This window comes from Crocodylus porosus, unplaced genomic scaffold, assembly GCF_001723895.1.
Source record: "Crocodylus porosus isolate Cpor-Errol unplaced genomic scaffold, CroPor_comp1, whole genome shotgun sequence".
In the NCBI taxonomy this organism is placed as follows: Eukaryota; Metazoa; Chordata; order Crocodylia; family Crocodylidae; genus Crocodylus; species Crocodylus porosus.
The window spans coordinates 49,135,258-49,156,982 of record NW_017728918.1 but is presented as its reverse complement, the minus strand read 5'-3'; the positions used below and the strand labels follow the sequence as shown (position 1 = coordinate 49,156,982).

General features: G+C 44.1%; 1 protein-coding gene across 1 annotated transcript in view; it reads left to right on the top strand.

The window, feature by feature from the left end:
* The first annotated feature begins 12,922 nt into the window (after positions 1-12,922).
* LOC109311766 (protein eyes shut homolog) overlaps positions 12,923-21,725 on the top strand; it is a 47,256-nt gene continuing 38,453 nt past the window's right edge. The window contains exon 1 of the mRNA XM_019537597.1: positions 12,923-13,089. Coding sequence (XP_019393142.1) covers positions 13,023-13,089 — 67 coding nt within the window. The 5' untranslated portion in view covers positions 12,923-13,022. The remainder of the gene's footprint in view (positions 13,090-21,725) is intronic.

Genomic DNA, 21,725 nt, shown 5'->3' with positions numbered 1-21,725 from the left:
CTGCAAAGAGGAGAGAGAAAAATCAAACTTACTACCTAAAATAAAATGTTAAAGCTTATCCTATCTCTTAACTTACTTATACTTATCTATAGGGAATAGAGGGAGAGAAAAAGTCATAAATGGTTAGGGAAGGGGATGGAATGCATGTTAAAATAAATACAAAAACCAAAAACTGGGGGGGTTTGCTACAGACTAGCAACCTCATAAAACTGTGGGATGAGGCAGAGGTGCAGTGCCAGTTTGCACAGGGTGGGCACTCCAGTGCCCAGCTTTTGAGGGTCTGTCAGGCCAGATGCAGGAGCATAGGCACGACCAGTTGACACAGCAGTACCACATCAAGGCCAGGAGAGCAAATGGAGATGGGATGCTAGGCCAGCATCCACCAGGGCCTGGGCCTGCTGGGCTGACTTACCATAGTCCCTGGACACCCATAGACACATAAACCCTGATCTGAGGCTAGGCAGCACACAGCCCCTGGTACAGAGCATCTTATCTAAGAAATGTTGCAAACTCTCAGAAACAGTTTCTTTCTCATGGCTCTGTGGGCCCTGCAGATGCACATGTGGGAGAGGTCACACTTGGCACCTGGGATGAGGCCTCAGGGTCACCATCACCCACAGTGGGAGTCTGCAGATCTGCTGGCTCTATCAAATGTGGAACTGGGACTGCACTGTTCTCACAGAACAGTGCTGGTGGTGTCAGAGGACCATCCAGAGGACTCACAGACCTGGCAGGTGGAGAACACTCACAAGGAGGTGCATGACTGGAAAGACCAAGATTTCAGGGCACACCTCCTGGCCCTGGAGCACAGATGGCTGGAGGTGCTGTGGGAGCAGAACACAATCCTAGTCCAGACAGTGCAGGCCATGGACAATGACCACTGGGTGCTGGACACCATCCTGGCCCTGGAAGTCACCTTCATACTGCCTGCTGCCCGGCCCCCAACCCTACCTCCACTTGCTCCTGACAGCTGCCTGCCACCCAGCAGCAGGCCCCTGCATGGACATGGGAAGAGGTCCTGCACCACCGCCAGCATCCAGAAGCCCCGGCCCGGCCCCTGCCCCAGGTACTGCACCACCCACCCACCCCCACCTGGGCCCAGGCCTGCTGCTTAGCCCAGTTTCATGTGGGCAGGGAGCCAGAGCTGCCTGCAGCAAGGCCAGGACTACATGCCAGACCTCCTGGCCCTGGACACCGACTGCCAGGGGAGGAGCCACCCATGCCCTGGGGCTACTAGCTTCCATTGCCCTTAGATTCATAGATTCATAGATTGTAAGGAACCTTGGAAGATCATTGGGGCCAGCCCCCTGCACCAAGCAGGAAAGATAACTGGGGGTCAGGTGACCCCAGCAAGGTGACTGTCTAGTCTTCTCTTGAAGTTTTCCAGGGTAGGTGATTGCACCACTTCTGGAGGGAGATTATTCCACAGTCTGGACACCCTGACTGTGAAGAAGTTTTTTCAGCTGTTGAGACTGAATCAGTCTTACAGGTGTTTGTGGCCATTACTTCTAGTTTTCTCCACAGGTGCCCTGGTGAACAGTTGCTCACAAAGCTCTTGATGTACTTCCCTAGTGTAGCAGTAAGCTGCTACCAGTTCCCCTCCCAGCCTTCTTTTCTTCAGGCTGAAGAGTCCCTTGGCCTTTTCTTGTATGGCTTGCTGTGTAAGACTCTGATCATACGAGTGGCTGTTCTTTGGACTCTCTCAAATTTGTCCATGTCCGTGTTAAAGTGTGGTGCCCAGAACTGGACGCGATACTCCAGCTGTGCTCTGACCAGTTCTGAGTAGAGCAGAAGAATCACCTCCTTAGTTTTGCTGGAGATGCATCGATTGATGCATGCCAGAGTATTATTTGCCCTACTAGCTATAGCATTGAACTGATGGCTCATATTCATGCCATGGTCTATTATTACCCCCAGGTCCCTTTCATTCGCGGTGCTAGTCAGTTTGGTGCCACCAAGCCTGTAGGTGTGTTAGGGGCTGCTGTCTCGAGGTGAAGAACTTTACATTTCTCATTTCTCAACATTGGTCTTCATCAGGTTCCAAGCCACCCAACGTGCTAGCCTATCTAGGTCCAACTATATCTTCTAGTGTGACCGTGCTTCCCCATGACTTGGTGTCATCCACAAACTTGGCCAGTGAGCTTTTCACCTCTACATCCAAATCATTAATAAAGATGTTGAAAAATACTGGATCAAGCACCTACCCCTGTGGGACGCTGCTGCCTACTTCTCACCAGGATGACACTGGGAAATCCCCATACCTGCTAGACTTGCCACAGCGTCCTCATCCAAGGGGGAACAGCCTGAGGCTGGGGTGCTGGCTGCCTATCACTGGGCTCTGCCCCCTAGCCACCATCACCCCATGTCCTGGCACCCTGGGACAACACACAAACCACTTCATACATAGTTTTCACAGGGAAGAGGATGTTTTATTGTTGGTGGGTGGGATGGCTGATGGATGGACTGGTTTGTTGGGGAGGGAAGTGGGGTGGGAGGGGAAATGTGTTTGCTGGGGAGGGAGGAAGATCTGTTTTTTAGGGAGGGAGAGTGGACTGTTTGATGTGAGGGGAATAAAACTGTTGTTCTTCTGAAACTTTTCTGCAGTGAGTGTGGTGCTAGAGTCAGGGTGGAGGGGGTCTATGGGCAACAGTCCAGGCAGGCTACATGGATTTTGACTGTTTATTTACAGTTCAAAATTCTATTAAATATTCAGTGAGATCATTACAATCTGCCCTAAATTTTGGCTTCAGTCAAACCTTGGATTAGACTATTAGCCACTTTGGGCAGAAAGTAAATCATAGTCTCCCTCCCTCCTACTCCCACATTAGATGACTTGCATTAACTTAGTCTGGTGGGATCCCAAGGCCAGAGGTCATAGGCAGTTTCTCCGGTTACTTTCCCCTACTGCTGCTGCTGTGCTGTGCTGCTGCTTGATCTGTCAGATCCATAGGATGTTTTGAAACTTCAAAATAATATACATCTTAAAGGAAGCTCCCAGGATCTAATGCAAATGCTCTCCCTCTTCTTGTCAGGGAGTATTGTACCATGCCAGTTTTTACTAATGTGTACGTGCTTCTTGACATCCTTCTGAATTCTCTTTACAAAATTGTGATTAATATTTAAGAACCTCTCAGGCCAAAAAAAAGAAATCTGAAATCACAGTAGCTTAATGTAAAATAATGTATGAATCATTATATATCAATAAGGCCCTGATCTCTTGAGTTTTAATGTTTAAATAGTGACTGGTTTTCCCTGGTATAGTTTGGATAACAATAAAGAATTCATGGGATTTGTTTGTTATTACCCATGACTTGTTTTCTTTGAATGTATCGTAACTCTACATGACAAGATACATTTTATAATAGTGTTCTGTTCAAATATAAATAGTCTTTCCAAGTGCTTCACAGAAATCCTTTAGTTGCAAGGGACTATACCATGCTCAGTGGGTTTGTTCTTATATGGAAGCTAAGAAACTCTGGAAGTTCAGCAAGGATTCTGCATTGTAAGATACATAATTGCAACTTACCAAATTCATTAAATTGATTAATTTTAAAAAGCACAAGCAAGATTAGACACATTGTATTTTGTAGGGCTGTGCAAAATGTTGCCGGCCGTTTCATTTCAACACTGTTTCTAGCTCGCTCTAGGTGCTAGATTGTGCTGGGGGTGGCACAGCAGCCCAACTGGGCTGCTGTCCCATTCCCCCATGTGATCTAGCATGGGGAGTCGGAAAGCAGCCCAGCTGGGCTCCCCCAACCCTGTCACAATCCAGCAAAATGTCAAAATAGTGTTAAAACAACCTTTCTGTTTCAATGGAATGGAACAAAACAGCTATTTTGACTCAAAATGAAATTTGAAACTCAAGGTGAAACAGAACAGTGCCATTTCACACAGCCTTAATATTTTGGTTATGATTTCAATCCAATTGAATAAGATAAATAGATGCACTTATTGACTTAAGTAGGAATTTATTCTGCTTATATCAAAGATGAATTTGGTTCCAATATGGTCTTTGATCTCATGAAGGTACTCTCTGGGTGCATGCACAGGTGCATTAATGTACTTCTCCTCATGTGCATTAAATTTAGTACCTCCAGTGTGAGGTACTAAATAAATGTTTTTTAAGTGACACTTAATGTGCAGTAGCTTATTTTACTGTGTATTAGCGTAATTACATGGTTTTTTTATGCAATGCTACTAATGCAATGCAATGTAAAATAGGCTACTGAGCATTAAAGCACATGGGTAGACATGGGTGTTTAGCATGAGTTAATGAGCTTTAACATATAGATTCTTATGTTTTAAGTGACCTTAGCATGAACAATGTGCGCCCCCAGCAGCTAGGGGGGCATGGCGGTGGTGGGAGCACAGTGGCGGTGTGAGTACAGTGGTGGGAGCATGGTGGCACTAAGCGTGGAACTCCCACAGATGCTGCCAGTGCTGGCAGTGGCGGCGGGGGGGATGAGTGCCAAACAGGGGCCGACGACCACCTGCAGCCACTGCCAGCCACTGCCAGCGGCATCAGCAGCAGCCAGTGGGAATCACAGACCACCCACAGTCGGGGTGGTGTGTGGCGCCTGCCTGCAGGCACCACCAAGTGTCAGTGGCACCTTTTTGTAGGGGGTGTACTGCCATGCTCAGAGGGTGCACATGCACCCCAGGCCTTTAGTATGGTCTAAGTGTAATATGTAACTTTACCCTTAGTGTTTCACTTTTATTAGGTTGCAAGAGAATGTTCCTATATAGCAGGGGTGGGCAAAATGGCAGATTTGATCAGTGGCTGCTCTCCATTTCCCAGCAGCCCCACACTGGGGCCAGTTTCCATGGGGACCCCAGCAGCAGTTGTGACTGGCCCCAGCAGCATTGGCAGGGCAGATGGCAGGGCATAGGACTACTCCGGAGCATAGGTGGGATCTTACAGCACTGAACGCATAATCCAGAGCTGGGGCAGAGCCATGATCTGCAGTCTATATGCCCCTGTCTGGGGCATGCAGGCTACAGATTGCAGCTCTGCGCTGATGCTGGACCATGATGTCACCTCTGCAAGAATCCCACCAGGCTCCAGAGCAGCTCTGCACCCTGCTGTATGCCCTGCCAGCAGGGGCAGTGCTGGGGGGATGCTATAGCCACCCCAAATTCCCAATAGTCCCCCATAGCCACACCTCCCAGTGCTGCCACTGCTGCTGCCCACCCTGCACAGCTAAGCCTGCCCCACTCCAACCCACAACACAGCACCCCCTCAGCCCCTTCTGCTTGCCAGTACTTCTGGAACCAGTTTCCACAGAAACCCCAGACCCATGCTATCATGCTATCACAGCATGACTGCTGCTGGGGTCTTCATGGAAACTGGCCTCAGCCATGCGGGCAGGGGCTGCTGGGAAATGAAGTCCACTGCCAGCTGGATCCAGCCCACAGGCCAGACTTTGCCAGCCCCTGCCATATCATCTCAAAAGAACTACACTGTTCATGGAGGAAGATGGTGTTACTTTGAATGACCAATTTGTCAAATCAAGAGCAAGACCTTATACAGGTTGAACCCTTAACTATCTTCTGAAATTATTTAATATAACTCATAAAAAGTTAGATACTTAAGTAGTTAAGATACTTAAAAGTTAGATATCTTCCACGATATTACTGTAACATAATTTAATTAATTATCCTGTTGCCCAACCACTGGATCTCACATAATTTTTCTTGCAATTTCTAGATTTCTGATCACTTATTAATTCACAATAACTACATCCATTTACTTAATTCCCTCATTCATAATAAAAGCATTGCACACTATTGGGTGAAATACCTTTTTAAGAGGACTCTACTTTCCATCTTTGCTGTGTTCCCTAGTCACTTTCTAGATAATGACCTTAACAACTCTTGCTAAATATATTTTGAAGGAATTCTTGTTTAAATTAAACTGAATTGAAAAATAGACATAAATACTTAATTCTTTGCATCAGTGGTGCTCAACGTTTTTCCTCCATGTGTTACTTTGAATTACCCATTTATCAAATCAAGAGCAAGACCTTATAAATGGGGATAAGGCAAAGTGCTGCATTTATTGATTACATGAATTAGACAGAAAGTTTTGGACACACCACTCATACAGACACACACAAATCATCATGCACATCGTTACACACAGACATACACAAACACAAAACAACCAGTGCATTCAGATATTATAGTTACCAGCAGCAGTTGCTCAATAGTAGTACTGGGTGGCTGGCCCAGGGCTATTGAGAGAAGATACAGATAGCAGGCTGGAGTGGGGTGAACAGACGTGTCTGTGCTCCAAAGAAAGCAGCAGATGAGAGAGACTCACCCAACCTGGTATATTCCAGTATCCTCTTTTATGGGGATTGGCATCCTGTTTTGCACTTTGGGGTTTTTCCATACTCAATTTCTGTTTTTGCAGTTGTTTCTCATCCATCTTCTGCTTGTCTCAGCCCAAAGTTAGTTTGGTCATAAAAGTTGGTATCTCAGCCTTGGAATGTCCTTGCTACCTATCTGGCAGGATGTGTGCATTCCTCCTCTTCATTATTTCCTTTGTGCCCTAGGCCTCAAAGGGATTCTTCAACCATCTATTAATTGGTTTACTGACTGGTAATTTACGCATTTGGTGCCTTGTTGCTTACAAACACAGTTAAATCTTCTTTTCCTGTCTCTATGCCATTCTCTCACCATTCACCCTTTCACATACACTTATACATAAAGGGCACACAGAGTCCATTCATGTATGTCAAGCAAAAGAATACAAAATGGAATTTTCAAGTTACTTACAGGACAAGACTAACGTGGTTACAGTTCACTACTATGACATTCTATGCTAACATCAGCTACATTAGATTAGTCCACGCTACAATGGGATAAGACTCCTGCATGTTTTCATCTCAACAACTGAAGCCACACCTTCTAGCCCCTAATTCATAACACAAGAAATAGACATTTTTGTTTGCCATTCAAGGAGCTAAATTATTTCCCTTCCTCAATAACTTTCCTGCATCAAAGTTAATGGATAAGGGTGAGGGAAAATGTCCTAATGCTAAATACTGATGGATTGAGATAGTTTTGGTTCTCTGAGGTCCTACCCTCTTTCCCCCTTCATTCATTAACCACTCTAGAGGTGTTTCTGGCACTGGTCTGCTTAAACATTGCGGCTGGTCCTGAATGTTTAGTGAAGCAATAGTAAGAGGAGCAGTATACCATGTTTGTGAAAAGTCTAGGAAGTGAAATATACCAGTAATTACAAATTACATCTAAGATAAGAAAATAGCTTTAACCACTGTATCAGAGGCTCATGGATGTCTGTTTCACAGAAACTGTGAGCTGATTGATGGAGTCAGTGCCACACAACAAGCCTGAATAAATGTCCAAAGAACAAAACAAAAGCCTGGGCAAGGAGCAGTTGAGATCTGTGGTGTTATATGATTTTTTTGGCTTACGTTAAAGATAGGGGCAAAAGCTTATAGGCATTTACCTTTCCAGTAATTCACTTTGGACACAATTTAGACGATAAAGTTTTACAACCACAACTCAAAACATCATCCCCTGGAAACCCACTGTGCTCTCTTCTGTAAATCTGTTTTCTAAAATCCACATCTTCTGTGCCAGATGTAAGTAATCCACTAATCAACAATAGTTAGATTAGAGATAATCACAGTTCATATTAGTTTGTGTGTTAAGAATTGAAAATGATTGAAACCATCAGTTTAATAGTTTACCTACAATAGTATCTGATCTTATTACTCTTTCCTTTGGTCTCACTCCACTGTTTTTCCCTTTCCTCTTATTGTACATTATACTCAACAGCATGTACACAGTGATTTTTTGCTAAAAATATTTATTATAGTTCCATGTTTGCTTTGTACATCAGATTCTTTCTCAAATAATTAATTACACAGAATTTCTTTTCCAACAGTGGGCTTTCTGAAGACTTAAAGCCAAAAGGTGTTTTGAATTGTAACACATAATCAAATACATCACTCTGCTTATCAACTTGAGATCATTTCATTTGTTCTCACAGTTCCTCCTCTTTTTCATTCCACTGGGCTGCAGTTTTTCCTTTTAATGCTTGACTCTTTCTTGCTTTTCTTGTTGGTCTTCAGCCAAATTCTTTTTTGAATTTACATCAAGTGGCCATGTCTACATGCACAAATGCTGCAGGCTGGGTTTACTGTAGTCTAGAGTAAATTAACCTAGAGTAAACCCACCCTAAACCCACCCTGGGAAAGGATTTACACATGCAGGGATTTGGAAGCAGATTTGCTGTTCCTGGCAGCAGTCTGTTCCCACCCACTCTGGCCCTGCGACAGCCTTCTGCCACCACCCAAGGGAATTCTAGGCTCTCCCTAGGTGCTAGCCCAGGGGCTGGCAAGCAGCACAGGGCCAGGGGACAGCTGTCTTCTAGTTGGGCGGGGAGATTGCTTCCTGCCCTGGGAGCTGCCTGCTCTGGTGGCAGATCCTGGGCAAGGACAATATCCCCCTGCCCTGGCAGCAGGGAGCTCCCAGCCCAGGTCCCTCATCAGGTGCAGGGGGCTTGGAAAGAACTGCAGGGGAGGGGTTGGTCCTGGCCTTCTGCCATGATCTGCCAGTGGAGCAGCTAGCGCTGAAGCACTAGATGGGCTTCTCTGCATCTCTTTCCAAACCCCGTGTCTCAGTCACCCAATCAGGGCATGGGCTGGGAAAAATATGCAGGGCTGGGACCTTCCCCTGACTGAGACAGTTCCCAGCCAGCCCCAGGCTGTGTGAGGAAGCCTGCACATGCAGCCCAGAACTGGCTGGAGACTGTCTGAAATGGGACAGTTCTCAGCCACCTCCAGGCTGCAAGTGCAGACTTCCCCATGCAGCCTGGGACTGGCCATGAATGGTACCAGTCAAGGGAAGGTCCCAGCCATCTCCAGGCTGGGTGGGGAGCTCTCCCCATTCAGGGAGCTCCCAGCCCCAATCCACAATCATGGCTGCAGAGCTGGGGCTAGGAACTCCCTGCTGCTGGGTAAGGGGGACATTGTGCCTGCCCAGGCTCCATGGCAAAGTCTGTTCCATCATCAGACAGCTTCTAGGGGCTGGAAGCAATCTCCCACCCCCTGCTGCCCGGTTGGCCATTTACACATGTCATACTGTGCATTAATTACTCAGCAGTTAATTTGCTAAGATGGTGATGCTTACTTTGCAATTATTAGTTCTACTGTGCTGTAAAGTATTTTGTGTACATGCACCCAGTTTATATCAAAACCTGGAAATATTCAGTAAAGCAACATTTATTAGATCTATCTAAAATTTGGCCCAGTCTGTAGTAGCTTTTTCACTCTTCTCAAATGCATCATACACCTGATATAGAGATTTAAAGTCATTTGCTTCAAAATATTTTCACAGAAACCTAGGATAAAACTGGGGGGTTAAAAATATAACAAAATAGTCCACTTACCTTTTGAAAACTGAAATCACTTATTGAACTTGGAGTAGCTTCTGAAAGGTGTTCAAAAAGCATCATTTAAACACACATAAGCAGATTCAGTGATAATTCTGATAAGTTCCTTTACAGTGATAATTCTAATAAGTTGCTTTACTCTGACTATTATATCAAGACTGTGTTCAAACTTTTGGTAAAGTTGGAGGCTGGCAGTGTCTTGCACCACTGAGGATTGCAGGTGAAGGTAATGAATAGGTCTTGCTTATGAAACTTTCACACCATGGCCATAGTATCTTGGTAGTTTTGTTGCATAGTCCATGGATTACAAATAAATGTCAAAGGTAGAATTACATCAGTTCCTGCTCTTAGACCTTCTAGTGCTTCTGTTGTACTAGGTAGCACATCTTCTAATCCCATATACATGTCAACACAGAGTGCAGTTTGGTTTTCTCTTACATATTGTAAAGTATTTGCCTTTATCCTACAATGCACATCAACAAAGAACTGCTGTGTCAGTTTGCCAGATGAATGCATTAAGATGAACTGAGGCTTTCTGGTGATACATTAAGACCCATAGTGAGGCCTAGTAACTTTGGGCTACACTCTTGATCATTTTTCCTGGAATTCTAAGCCTATGACAAAGCTAGACTCACCATGAGAAAATAACAATGGATGCAGTAATGGATAAAAATTGAATTAAAGTATGATATAGTTTTAGTGACAGCAGATGGATTTGCAGGATTAGGATTTCATGGCTAAACAGCTACATGCATGTTAGCCAGTGGAGCACTGCCATTGTAGGGAAGCCACAATACAACAATTCAAGTGCTCCTCTCCTATGGATTCCCTAAGGAGTCCCTAAGGATTCATTTCCTTTGGATGTTGAGCCCATCCCCACTCAAAGGTGCAATAAACCAAGATTAACTCAGTCACCAGTTAGGTTAAACAACTTGTATTAAGAAAAAGACAACAGGACAGCTTGTAACAGACTCATATTAAGAACAGTGTTAAAAAACAGAAACCAGTTAAGAATATATATATATATACACACAAAACCACAACAACCTCAGCTCATGGTAAGGTGGTGACTTGTCCTGTCACAGCTCTCTTCCCCTCAGGGATGATACAGAGCAGGAGAGGATTTCTAAGCCTTTCCCCCTTGCCTTGCATAATTGGCCCCTCACTTACTCATGGTAAGGTGATAAGTTACCAAATCTTCACTCAGGATCACCTCTCCTCCAGTAAGTCTCCTTGATGACTGAAACTGCACACCACTCAATCCACAGTAATGATAGTTCAGACCTACATCTAACTCTAATCAATCCAGAACAGACAACTCCACGCTATTCTTTACTCACTCCAAGCCATAACAAAATCATCTCATGAAGGCTTCCCAATGTCACCATCTACATGTGCGTTTTAGCACAGTAATTTACTCTGCCATTAGATAGTACCTGTGTCAGACAAGACTATCTTATGCTGCAGTAAATTAATCTACTGCACCCTAACTGTGATGCATGTGTAGACATGCCCACTGCATGCTTCTTCAGTGTTTACTACAACAAGTTGTCCATAACTTGACCTTTCATTTTCATAGAGCACTCCAATAATGTGAAACACAGCTCCATGAATTTTAAAGCATTATGAGCCTGGATTTCTTCATGTATGTGTATTTGTTCCAAATGATGTGAACATCATTGCACTGTTATAGCTTTGGATGTTGTTGAAGTTGTGCTATGTGAGCTTGCTACCTGAAGTAATTGGTTTCTTAAGGAAAGCTGACATACATCAAATGCAGATTTACTTTGCCATTGTGGCAACATCCTCTGAAGCAGTCTCCAGTTTTCTCACTGCAGTACTGGTAACCTATTGATATATCACTAATGTCAAATATGGTGATGGTCAATGAAGGATGAAGCACAGATCTCAGGGAAACTTGTGACCACTGGACAGAACTTCATCGTGCAATTGTTATACCTTCTAAATGTGTGCGAACAGCATCCTCACATCTTACCTGCTTTTCATCTGTTCATCTTTCCCTGTTCACACAACATGATTCATTACTTATCAAGTGATTTTTTCATTTTCATAATATTCAGCATCATCTTGCCATTTTTTATGACTTTCACAGTGACCTGTTAGCATTCACCATGTGTGTGATGATGGGCATGCAACTGGCAGATTTTCTATTTTTGATTTTCTGCTTCAATATTTTATACATACACAGGAGGAATAAAGACAGCATATATTTAAAAATGTTAACATGTAGTTACTTAAGCAGTCACTTATAGCTTAGAAGTAAAAATATAGTAACTTGAGCACTTATTTATAGCTTAAATTATTAGAAACTAAGAAAAATAAGACAAAAGAGCAACTGAAACACGTTTAAAGGGTGCACACACAACATTTGTTGTAAGTAGGTAGTGTTAGTGTATTAAGTGAAAATGAGGCAGAGATCTGTTTTTCATGGGGTGCATCTACACGTGCATTTAAGCATGACTAAATTTAATGCTCATTAAGCTAATGTGCAGTAAGCAGTATTTGGCAGGTGTCTGCACATGAAGGGATTTGACACTAAAGGTAATGCACTAAAGTCAGTGCTAAGTCCCTGCAGCCCTGCCATGTGCCCCTAGTGGCTAGGCAAACCCGGCACTAAAGTTAGTGCCGGGTCACATCTACATGTGTGTTAATGCACTTTAACTAATTGTGCCTAAATTTGATATCTGCAAATACAGTTATCAAAACTGTATTTGCAGATATCAAATTTAGGTGCGATCAGCCTAATTTAGCCATTTTTAAAGCTCATTAAGGGTGCTCACGTGTAGACATGTGCCCTTATGTGCATTAAATTAGGCTAATACGCATTAATGCATCTTGTGTAGATGCACCCATGAAGTCTCACTGTGGAATGAAGCCCAGCATTGCCTGCCAGCTTGCTTATGTGTTCATAGGTGGCACATGCACATGCCTTGGATCACATGTTTTTGCTATGGCCACTTTTTTATTTGTTTCTCACTTATTTCAGACTTCTTTGAAGTTTTTGAATTATGTTCAAATCTACACTTTCTGCTCTTTAAAATGGTATATAATATGTGGGTATATGGCTACACACAGATACTTTAAAATGTTCTTAGAGCATCTACCTCTTACCTACCTTATTAGTATATAGATTGTGGCTGTTCTCAATTTAGGCTGTATTGTAAGCTTTTGATATTTATGTGTTTGTACATCCCCTACCACAAAGAGGCCCCACCCTAACTGAGATTTTCTGGTGCTAATACTACAATGTAAAAAATAAGAATTTTCCATCAATAAAATTCAGTGTGTTGGAATGAAACAAAAATATAATGAATGCAGGCTTCAGTGAGAAACCTGGGTTCTCCATTCTTCTGAAATATGCAAGTTTGCTATAAAACTCCAAGTTTGAAAATGCTGACTACTGCGATACAGAAACATTGATTTGTTTTGGTGAAAACATTGGATTGTTTCTCTTTTTATGTACTGTAGCTGTGACTGTCCCAGTGGATGGAAAGGAGCATTTTGCACTGAGACTGTTTCAGCGTGTGATCCTGAGCATGTTCCACCACATCTGTGTAAACAAGGTGCTACCTGCATGCCAATGCCTGAAGGATACAGATGCCACTGCCCGCTAGGAACAACGGGCACCTACTGTGAAGAAGGTATGACAGGGATATCAAGTTATTTCATTAGTATTGACTTTGGTTTTTTTCCAGCAGCTGATTTGTAAGTTATCGAGGGTCACAAGATGATCTGCAACTAATAAAAACAAACAAATACATAAAGGTGAGTAATGTAAATAAAAATGCTATTTTATTTGTTTGTTCACTACCTCATTGCTTGGTCTGCACCCATACATAGAAATAATAATAATTAGTCCCCTTGGCACCGTGTTTTGTGACCTGTAGGTGAAAAGCCTGATACACAAAGTAAGTATAAAGTAAATTTCTTTCTTAAGTAAAGCCAAGCACTAGTGCTAACTCTCTTAAAAAAACAATACCCTTGCACCAAGGCTGAGAATAGGTTTTGCTCTTCTTGTACTGTGCAGTATAGAGGTCTGTATGTAAATACAGTGTACAGATGGGCCAGATTAGAGTCACAGAAGATGCTGTTCTGTCATTTATGGTCTCTTAATAAAGTATCTCTGTTGTTCTGAAAGGTTCTATGAGGCTTTGTTACAGACCATCATTACTTGTCTTGGCCAAAACTCTCTGTCCTATATTTCACTTTACTTCTGACTGAGTAATGAATTATAATGAGCTTTTTCAAAGTACAGTTTGTACTTTTCATGGATGGCAAATTGCTAAAACCTAGCTGTTTATCAAGACTCAATATCTCCTTTCTGGATTGATGGTGGGTATTGGATCAGAAAGAAGAAGAGACAGAGAGCAATGAACAGCCCAAGGGAGCAAGAGGGAACAAAGTGAAATCAAATGATGGAGACTAATGAACAAGCAGGAAAGAAAGAGAGAGTGAGAGAAAAGGGCAATGGAGATTTATGAGGCACATAGGACAGTAGAGGAGAATAATAAACAGTAAGGACAAATAAGGCTTTGCCAAGTGACAGGGACCAGTAATACAAGGCAGCAAAGTGGGTCACAAGAGAGCAAGTCCAGCAAAGTGAGTAACCAAGACTGGCATGGGTTGATGAAGAATGATGTTGAGGGTGACATAGTTCTGACTGCAAATGTGACAAACTAACTCAGCCTGACTGAGGCCATTAATCATACAGATAACTTGTTTAATGAGCACTAATATGTATTTTGACACGGGAAGTATGAACTAAATGTCATCGTTATCCATTAATTGTGTATATGAAAAGAGGTGAGCTAAATGTACTAAAACCAATACGTTCCTGTTCTTTGCAGAATGTTCTCCTGCACAAGAGAATGTTCAATGGAACCACCCAGAGTGGAGCAGATCCCCATATGGAACAGGGATCTGACATAGCATGATTAAACTAGAAAAGTAGGGGTTGCAAGTGCAGCAATTAAACATCTCAATCAGAAGTGAAACAAATACAGGGAGAGCAAAATCAGCTATGGAAAATACTCCTAATTACTTGCATGGGTTATATCCCACGGCCTTTACCTAGGCCAGTGGTCACCAACAACTGGATCTTGATCCACCAGTAGATCTTGGAGCCTCTTGCAGTAGATCTCAGAACCTCTTGGAGTCTATCCAGGGCTGGGGTAGGGGGTGCCCACATGCATACACATGCAGGCCCCAGCCCAGCAGATCAGTCCATGGGGGAGGAAAGGGGCAGGGGCTAGATCAAGGCCCCCACACTGAGGTACAGTGCTGCAGAGGCAGGAGCAGGGGTAAGGTGAGTGGGGCCCCAGCCAGGTGGGACTTATCTCCTGTGGAGGTGCACCCCCCCAAAATTTTTTTTCCCTCTGCCTCAATATTCTCTGAACCCCTTTCCCTTTCCACAGACTTAGCTGCTGGGCTGAGGGGGAAGGGGGTGGCCTTAGCACCTGGTAGATGTTGGGTTGCTTCTAAATCCCAAATGTGATCTACTTAGAAAGGTTAGAGACCACTGATGTAGGCCTACTCCCACTGATTTCACTGCCTGAGTAAGAACAGTGCAAATACTGAGCAAGGTCTTCAGGAAAAGCAATCCTGTTAATCTCTGGACCCACCTAAAACATTCCCTGACATTGCAGGATGCCAAGACATGGGCAGTGCACATAGTCTCACCTGCTCTTTTCCTGTGATGCACTGTAATTTGAAGCCCTTGGTTTTTTGTACAAGAGATCCTACATGTGGAGAGAGGGTGTTCTGTGACTTGTGGTTTGCTAGGGGGCTGAAGTGGATGTTCTTATGCAGAGTTTTGGACATAATGCTGCTTGCAGACATTCCCAAAACAAAACCATGCTTTACTGAAAGTAACACATTACTTTGACCTGGCTTTGCAGCTTCTGTATAGATCAGGCTTTTCAGCAGGGCTTTTCAGCACTTTTATCTAATAGCTGAGTCAATCAACTATTAGATGAAAGCATCAAAAAAGCCCTACTAAAGTGCCTGATCTATACAGAAGTTGGGTGAACTGGGTCCAACTAATGTGCTGCCTCTTCTGGGCATGTGCTGGGCTTGGTGTAGGAGCATGTGGAGTTTAAAGTGCTGTTTATTTGTTTTTCATAACATGTTCGAGCAGCCAGTGTGGTTATCTACAATCTCAGGGACAGGACTTAGTAACCCAGTGGATCCCTCCCCTTGCATTTGCCCTTTCTAATGCTGCTATATTTACCTGAATCCAAGACAACTTTGAATTTAAGACAACTCCCCCCCACAATATATTTAGATTCTATACGTGGAGAACTATACATTTGTTATAATTCTCCACATATAGAATTTAATTAGTTGTAAGGCATCTTCAGTTCATTCCCACCATTGCTATGTTAGGGAAAACAGTAGGTGAGAGGCCAGACCCCCATCCCTTGCTCTCTTGCCCCTTATTCCCCCCATACCTGCCTCTCCTGGTGCCTACCTCCTGCCATGTACCCCCTGCCCCTGTCCCTGTGCTTGTGCCTGCCCCCTACTCCCTGTCCCCCAACTCCCTGCCTCCCCCCTGAACCCTCCTACAGCCTGCCTCCCCACTATCTACCCCCATGTGCCTGTGCCTGACCCTTGCCTCCTGTCCTCCATGCTGCTCCCCACACTCATTTCCTACCCCCTCCTCTGTACCTTCTCTCACAGCTCTGTTTCTCTGGTCTAGTCAGCAGCAATGCAGCCTTGGCCCAGCCCAGCCTGGGAAGGGCAGAAATGGCAGCATCTCCTGGTGGGGCTGGGTTGGGGCTTTAGGGACCAGAGCTGAAGGTAAAGGAGAATAGGAGCATCTGGAGGAAGGGAGCAGGCTTCAGCTGGGAGTAGCAGGTGGAGGAGGTAAGAGTGCAGGGGCAGGTAAGTTGTGTGGGGGGATAGGCTTCAAGTTCTCCCTGTGGTCTCCCCTACACTTCCCTCAGTTGCATGCCCCCTTCCCCACCAAACCAGCTATTCCAGTCCAGGGCAGGCAGTGGCTTAGCTCTGGCTTCAGCACTGAGCCTGGGGTGAAAGGCAGAGCTGACCCTATGTCTGACATGGGCAGGTATTCACATCCAAGATGAGATCCCATCCCCCCCTTCCCCCCACTGCTGATGGGGAAGGGGGGAACCCTCATCTTGTATTTGAGTAAATACAGTAGGTTCCTTGTTCCAAACTGAAACGTATTTTTTAAAGTAGAAAAATAAGTTCAGATCATAAGGCCCTTCCTTGTACACACCACAACGTTGGCCTTTAAAGTGGCTTAAATGCCCTTTTGCATTGCTTTAATGGCATTGTTGTTTGCACTCTTGACAACGTATTCCACTTTAAATGACTTTGGTATAGAGCAAGATAAAACACCACTGAGTTATTTTAGTTTGCTAACTAACAAAGTGCAACAGTGCACAGGGTGCTGAAAGCCAACAAGCTCAGGGCTTGGAAGGCCCCGCACAGCTCAAGGGTTGTGGGACCCAGTGGCAGCCAATGCAACAGGCTCCACTGAAGAAAAAAAAAAAAGCGGCAAACCTGATCTTTTGTTTTTCCTCTCTCCCTGGAGCCTGCCTGTCTGCCTGAGCTGTGCAGGGGCCCAGTGCTTCTTTCCACAGTTGTGGGGGGGCTGGAGCCCCATTTCCTCTGCAGCTTCAGTGCCCTCCAGGACTGCCCAGGCCAGGTGCCAGCAAGCAGGTCCAACCTGGGGGCCCCCACGCAGCTTGGGGACTGTTAGGCCCATTGGCAGCTTGCCCTCCCCCTCTGCCCCCACTGCTGAAGAGGCAGGTAAGGGTCAGGCCCCCACCATGCCACAGGGGGTTAGTTTCGTTTAATTCTCCCTAAATTGAAGCAGTGTTTTTAAAAAACCCACCATTTCAATTTAGGGAGAACTAAACTGAATGAAACCCCTGTGGTGTGTACAAGCAGCCATAAGCTTTAACTTTTGGTGCAGAATACATTCAAAGGCTTCTTCTGTTCACATAGACACAGAGCCTGCTTAGTATTTACCAGGAATTATGTTCCATATATCCAGTGATAGCACTAATTTAAAGGAAAAAATATGGTTAATTTGTTGCTTCTTCAAACAAAATAGGAAGGGGCAAATCACACAAGACTGGAGTCTTTTCTAAATGTTAATCTCACCATTAAGGCTTACCTGGAATTTTCCTAACACTGTTGTGATTCAGGTATCAACAGATCAGTCTGATCCAATGGCTTTGATAATCACAGTTTTAAGAGGAAGACAAGAAATTCAGTCAAACGCTAGTGTGCACAAACCTGCAACCTAACATAATCAAAACCTGGCACTTTACCAGTTCTCAATTAACAAAACCCCTGAAGACTGGGAATATGAGGAAAGAAAATAAACAAGCTCCAAAAACCAGATGACATTTTATAGTGCACCAGAAGGCTATTTCGTATGACTAAAATCATTGTTGTTCATTTAACTGAAACCTTACAAGTTAAAGAAATATCTGGCACCAAATTATCTGTAGCTCAAAAAGAGTAACTTTAAATTGTACTCCAGAATAACAACTTGGGCAGCCATTTCTGGAGTGCTGCATTCAAAACAAACAAAAAACTCCCTTCCCCACACGTTAGCTAAGAGGTAGAGGAGCCTGCTGTATGCCTTTTGAAACACCAAAGGCCAGCTTACTCTTTTTGACGTGGACAAGTTCTTTTGCAGTCAAAATGGCAAAACTCCCCAAAAATTTAACCTGGACAGCCTTTCTTCATGCGATCTGTAGTCCTAGTGATCACAATGTGCTACTCATAAGAGAAATAATGTGCAGGGTCCAGCTCAAAGATACATCTTTCTGAGCATAAAGAAATAACTTAAGACCGTCTGGCTGTATCTAAACTGTGAATTTATCATACATCATAACTTACAGTATAATATCTGTATAATATCTCATAACTAATAAGGAACTAATTAGATGAAGAAAACTTTTCAATAACTGACGTACACACTGATGAACACAAAGCCTGAACAATACCGAGTCATACACTTACAGCCCTCTTCTTCTATTGCCTTTCCATCGCCATTCTCTTCCGTGTTATGTATTATCTCAGGCGTGCCCCCAGAGACTGGGCAGGCTCAGCAACCGCCCACAGGTGGTGGCAGCAGTGGCGCTGGCAGGGGCACGGTGGCGGCGAGCAAGGAGCTCCCACAGGTGGTGGCAGCATTGTCGGTGGCGGGGGGAGGGGCGGCGAGCACTGACCAGCAGTCAGTGACCACCCATGGATGCCGCTGACAGTGTTGGCAGTGGCCAGCAGTGATTGGGGACCACCTGCAGATGCTGCTGGCAGTGTCACCAGCGGTGGGGGGAGGGTGGTGAGTGGCAGTAGCCCGCCGGCAACAATTTTTGCAGGAGGTGCACCACCAAGCTCAGGGGGTGCACGTGCACCCGCATGCACCCCCTACATGTCACCAGTGATCTTGGGGAAAATTTGGTTCAGGTTTCTCACATGAGTAGTGCTATTTAAACCAGTAGAGCTACTTGACCCCCAGTAATTTGAAGTGGAAGTAACTAGGACAATATTGATGAACCTCCGACAAAGCTATAAACATGCTGAACTAGGATTTGTCTTGGTTATCTGTAATTCCTCTGGGTACCAACCACAAATAATTTATACTCTATACACAGATTAGTGGATTTCAGAGATGATGGTGGGGAGAGTTAAACTTTCAGAAGATGTTAACAGAATACCAACACATATTGTTTTAGTGACAAAGTGTAGTATTAGAAAAACCCTGTAGAGGGCAGTATTGGCAAACCATTGTTTATGACTCAAATAAGCACAGCGTTCATTATAAAATGTGTAAAACTTTCATCAAGCTCTGGTTGGCAATTTGCTTCCTTTAAAGGGAAGCTACTGGACTGCGTGTTGTAGTCAGTATGCTTGCGTACATGATCATCAGATCTAGAGATGGATCCAATTTTCCACTGCAATGAGGCACAAGAGAAATTTATATTTCCCATAACAGCATTAAAAAGGATTGATTTATACCTTGTACTTTTGTAAAATCAATTTAAAATAGTCCCCCTGGGTTTCAAGGCAGCCTAATGAAAGGCTAAGTTATTTTTGGTAAGACAAACACATTTAGATAACAATCATGTTAAGAACAATGTAACAGTCCTCAAACTCCACAGCTACATGCAATGCCCACTTGCTGTACTCATGAGAAAAAGATCGCTCACCTAGCAGTATCACGTGTGACCCCATACCTGACTTAACAAGCCCAAACATTCCCCAAGCTTCAAAAGGGATTCCCTGTTGAACAACTAGAATAACAGACAGTATTCAAGGGATGATCTTGGCTGTGTTTATTTGCCAAAAAGCAGTTCCAAGCCAGCTCATCATTCTGTGGGAGAAATACAGCCAAATCATGCTAATACATGAGAACCTGGAGAGGAAAATAGCTAAAGATAAAATTACAATTGACTAGTCAATTTTGCTGTCCAAGTTAAGCTTTAAAAAATATTATTTAAAAGCACATACATATGAAGTGTGCTTACTTTTATCTGTTATGTCAGGCCAAATTAATTCCTAGTGTAACTCCACTGATGTTGCTCCATTATTTCTATTTCTACAATGTTCTTTTAAGCCACATAAAATTCTACATATGTATATATATTTACACAGTTATACATACAACAGTGGGGCTTGCTTGATACTGTTGGTTCTAGTTTTGTATCTGCTGGCTAATTTGGATTTATTAGAATACAGTAATGTACAGCTGACCCAGTATATTTCAATCATTTAAAATTATAATTATGGGCATTTACTTATTTGTTTCTTGAGATAGAATAGCTATTGTGTCTCTTAGTAATTTATGGTTGCTATAGCAATCATTCTTTCAGGATACAATATTTTAAGGTGTTGCCTACAGGGGAAAAGCATCTAAACTTTCAGATTTATAACCACCAGCCCAGTATATTTAGTATTCACAGATGAGACACGTGAGAGAAAAACATCCATTTAGAAAAGGCTGTATTACTGTATAATTTATGCTACTGAGTAAAATGGAGTGAATCATCAGGTTAAATTCACATCATAATTTAATAACTCAAATAAACTGGTGCAACTCTTTCATGGTAGAAAGAAGGCTTTAGAAAGGTGAGATAATTTTCCCACCAGGTGACTATGGATGAAAAGATACGTTGGCAGAAATCCAACCATGCATTGTTGATCTAAGGCCTCCTTCAATTATATCATTGAGCAACAAGGAAGGAAAACAAAGATGTGCTCAGCTAGCACATACTCAGCAGAATGGCTGGAGTATCACTATCATATCCTCCATAACAGTGAATTGAGATTGCCGCCCTGGTTGGAACGGAAAGCTGCAAGTTATATAACCTCCAAGTCAAACCCATACATACTGGGTGCATCTACACAGAACACTTTACTGCGCAGTAGCGTAATTTACTGAACAGTAAGAGTGTACATGTACACATGCACACGCTTACTGTGCAGTAAACTTCACTACTTGCATGTAAATTTGCTACCTGCACATGCAAGTAGCAAATTTACTCACAAGTACTTACTTCACAGTAACGCACATGGAGACACCAACCAGGAACAGATTTGCCCCCAGTCAGCCCTGCTTCTAGGGGGCCAGCCTGAGCTCAGCCCCAGGGCCCCAGCGCTGGAAGCCTCTTCTGCCCCAGCCTGGGCCAGACATAGGCCCTTTAAAATCCCACAGGCAGTTTGAGCCCTGGGGCACAGCAGGGAGCCTAGGGGAGCTCTTGGCCTCTACTACCCCTGCACAGGCCACAGGCTTCCTGTGTCAGCCTGCACAGTGCCACGCAGCTGCCAGGCCCATGCTGTACAGCCCTGCAGGCTGTTGCAGGCTCCTGTTAGGCCTGCCAGCACCCAGGCCCTGCTGCAGCCAGGTCCTGGCTACTTGGGCCAGCACCAGCTGCCCACAGCTAACCTCCAGCAACCTGCCCAGGCTCCACAGGTGCTACAGAACATTTCCTTACTGCATGGCTCCTAGTCCTACTCCATGCCCCTGCACTGGGTGCTGGAGGCTCAGAGAGCCAGTGCAGAATCCCCAATTGTGTCATTGCTGATGCCATATGCCACCACCCAGGGACCCACCTGGCCACAGGAAGAGACTGGCAACCTCATGATGCTGTGGGACAAGGCAGACGTGCAGCAGGAGTTTGCACCAGATGGGCGCTCCAACATCTTCATGTATGAGGGGGTGTCAGGACAGATGCAAAAGCATGGGCATGACCAATTTGCACAGAAGTGATACATAAAGGTCAAGACCTTGTGG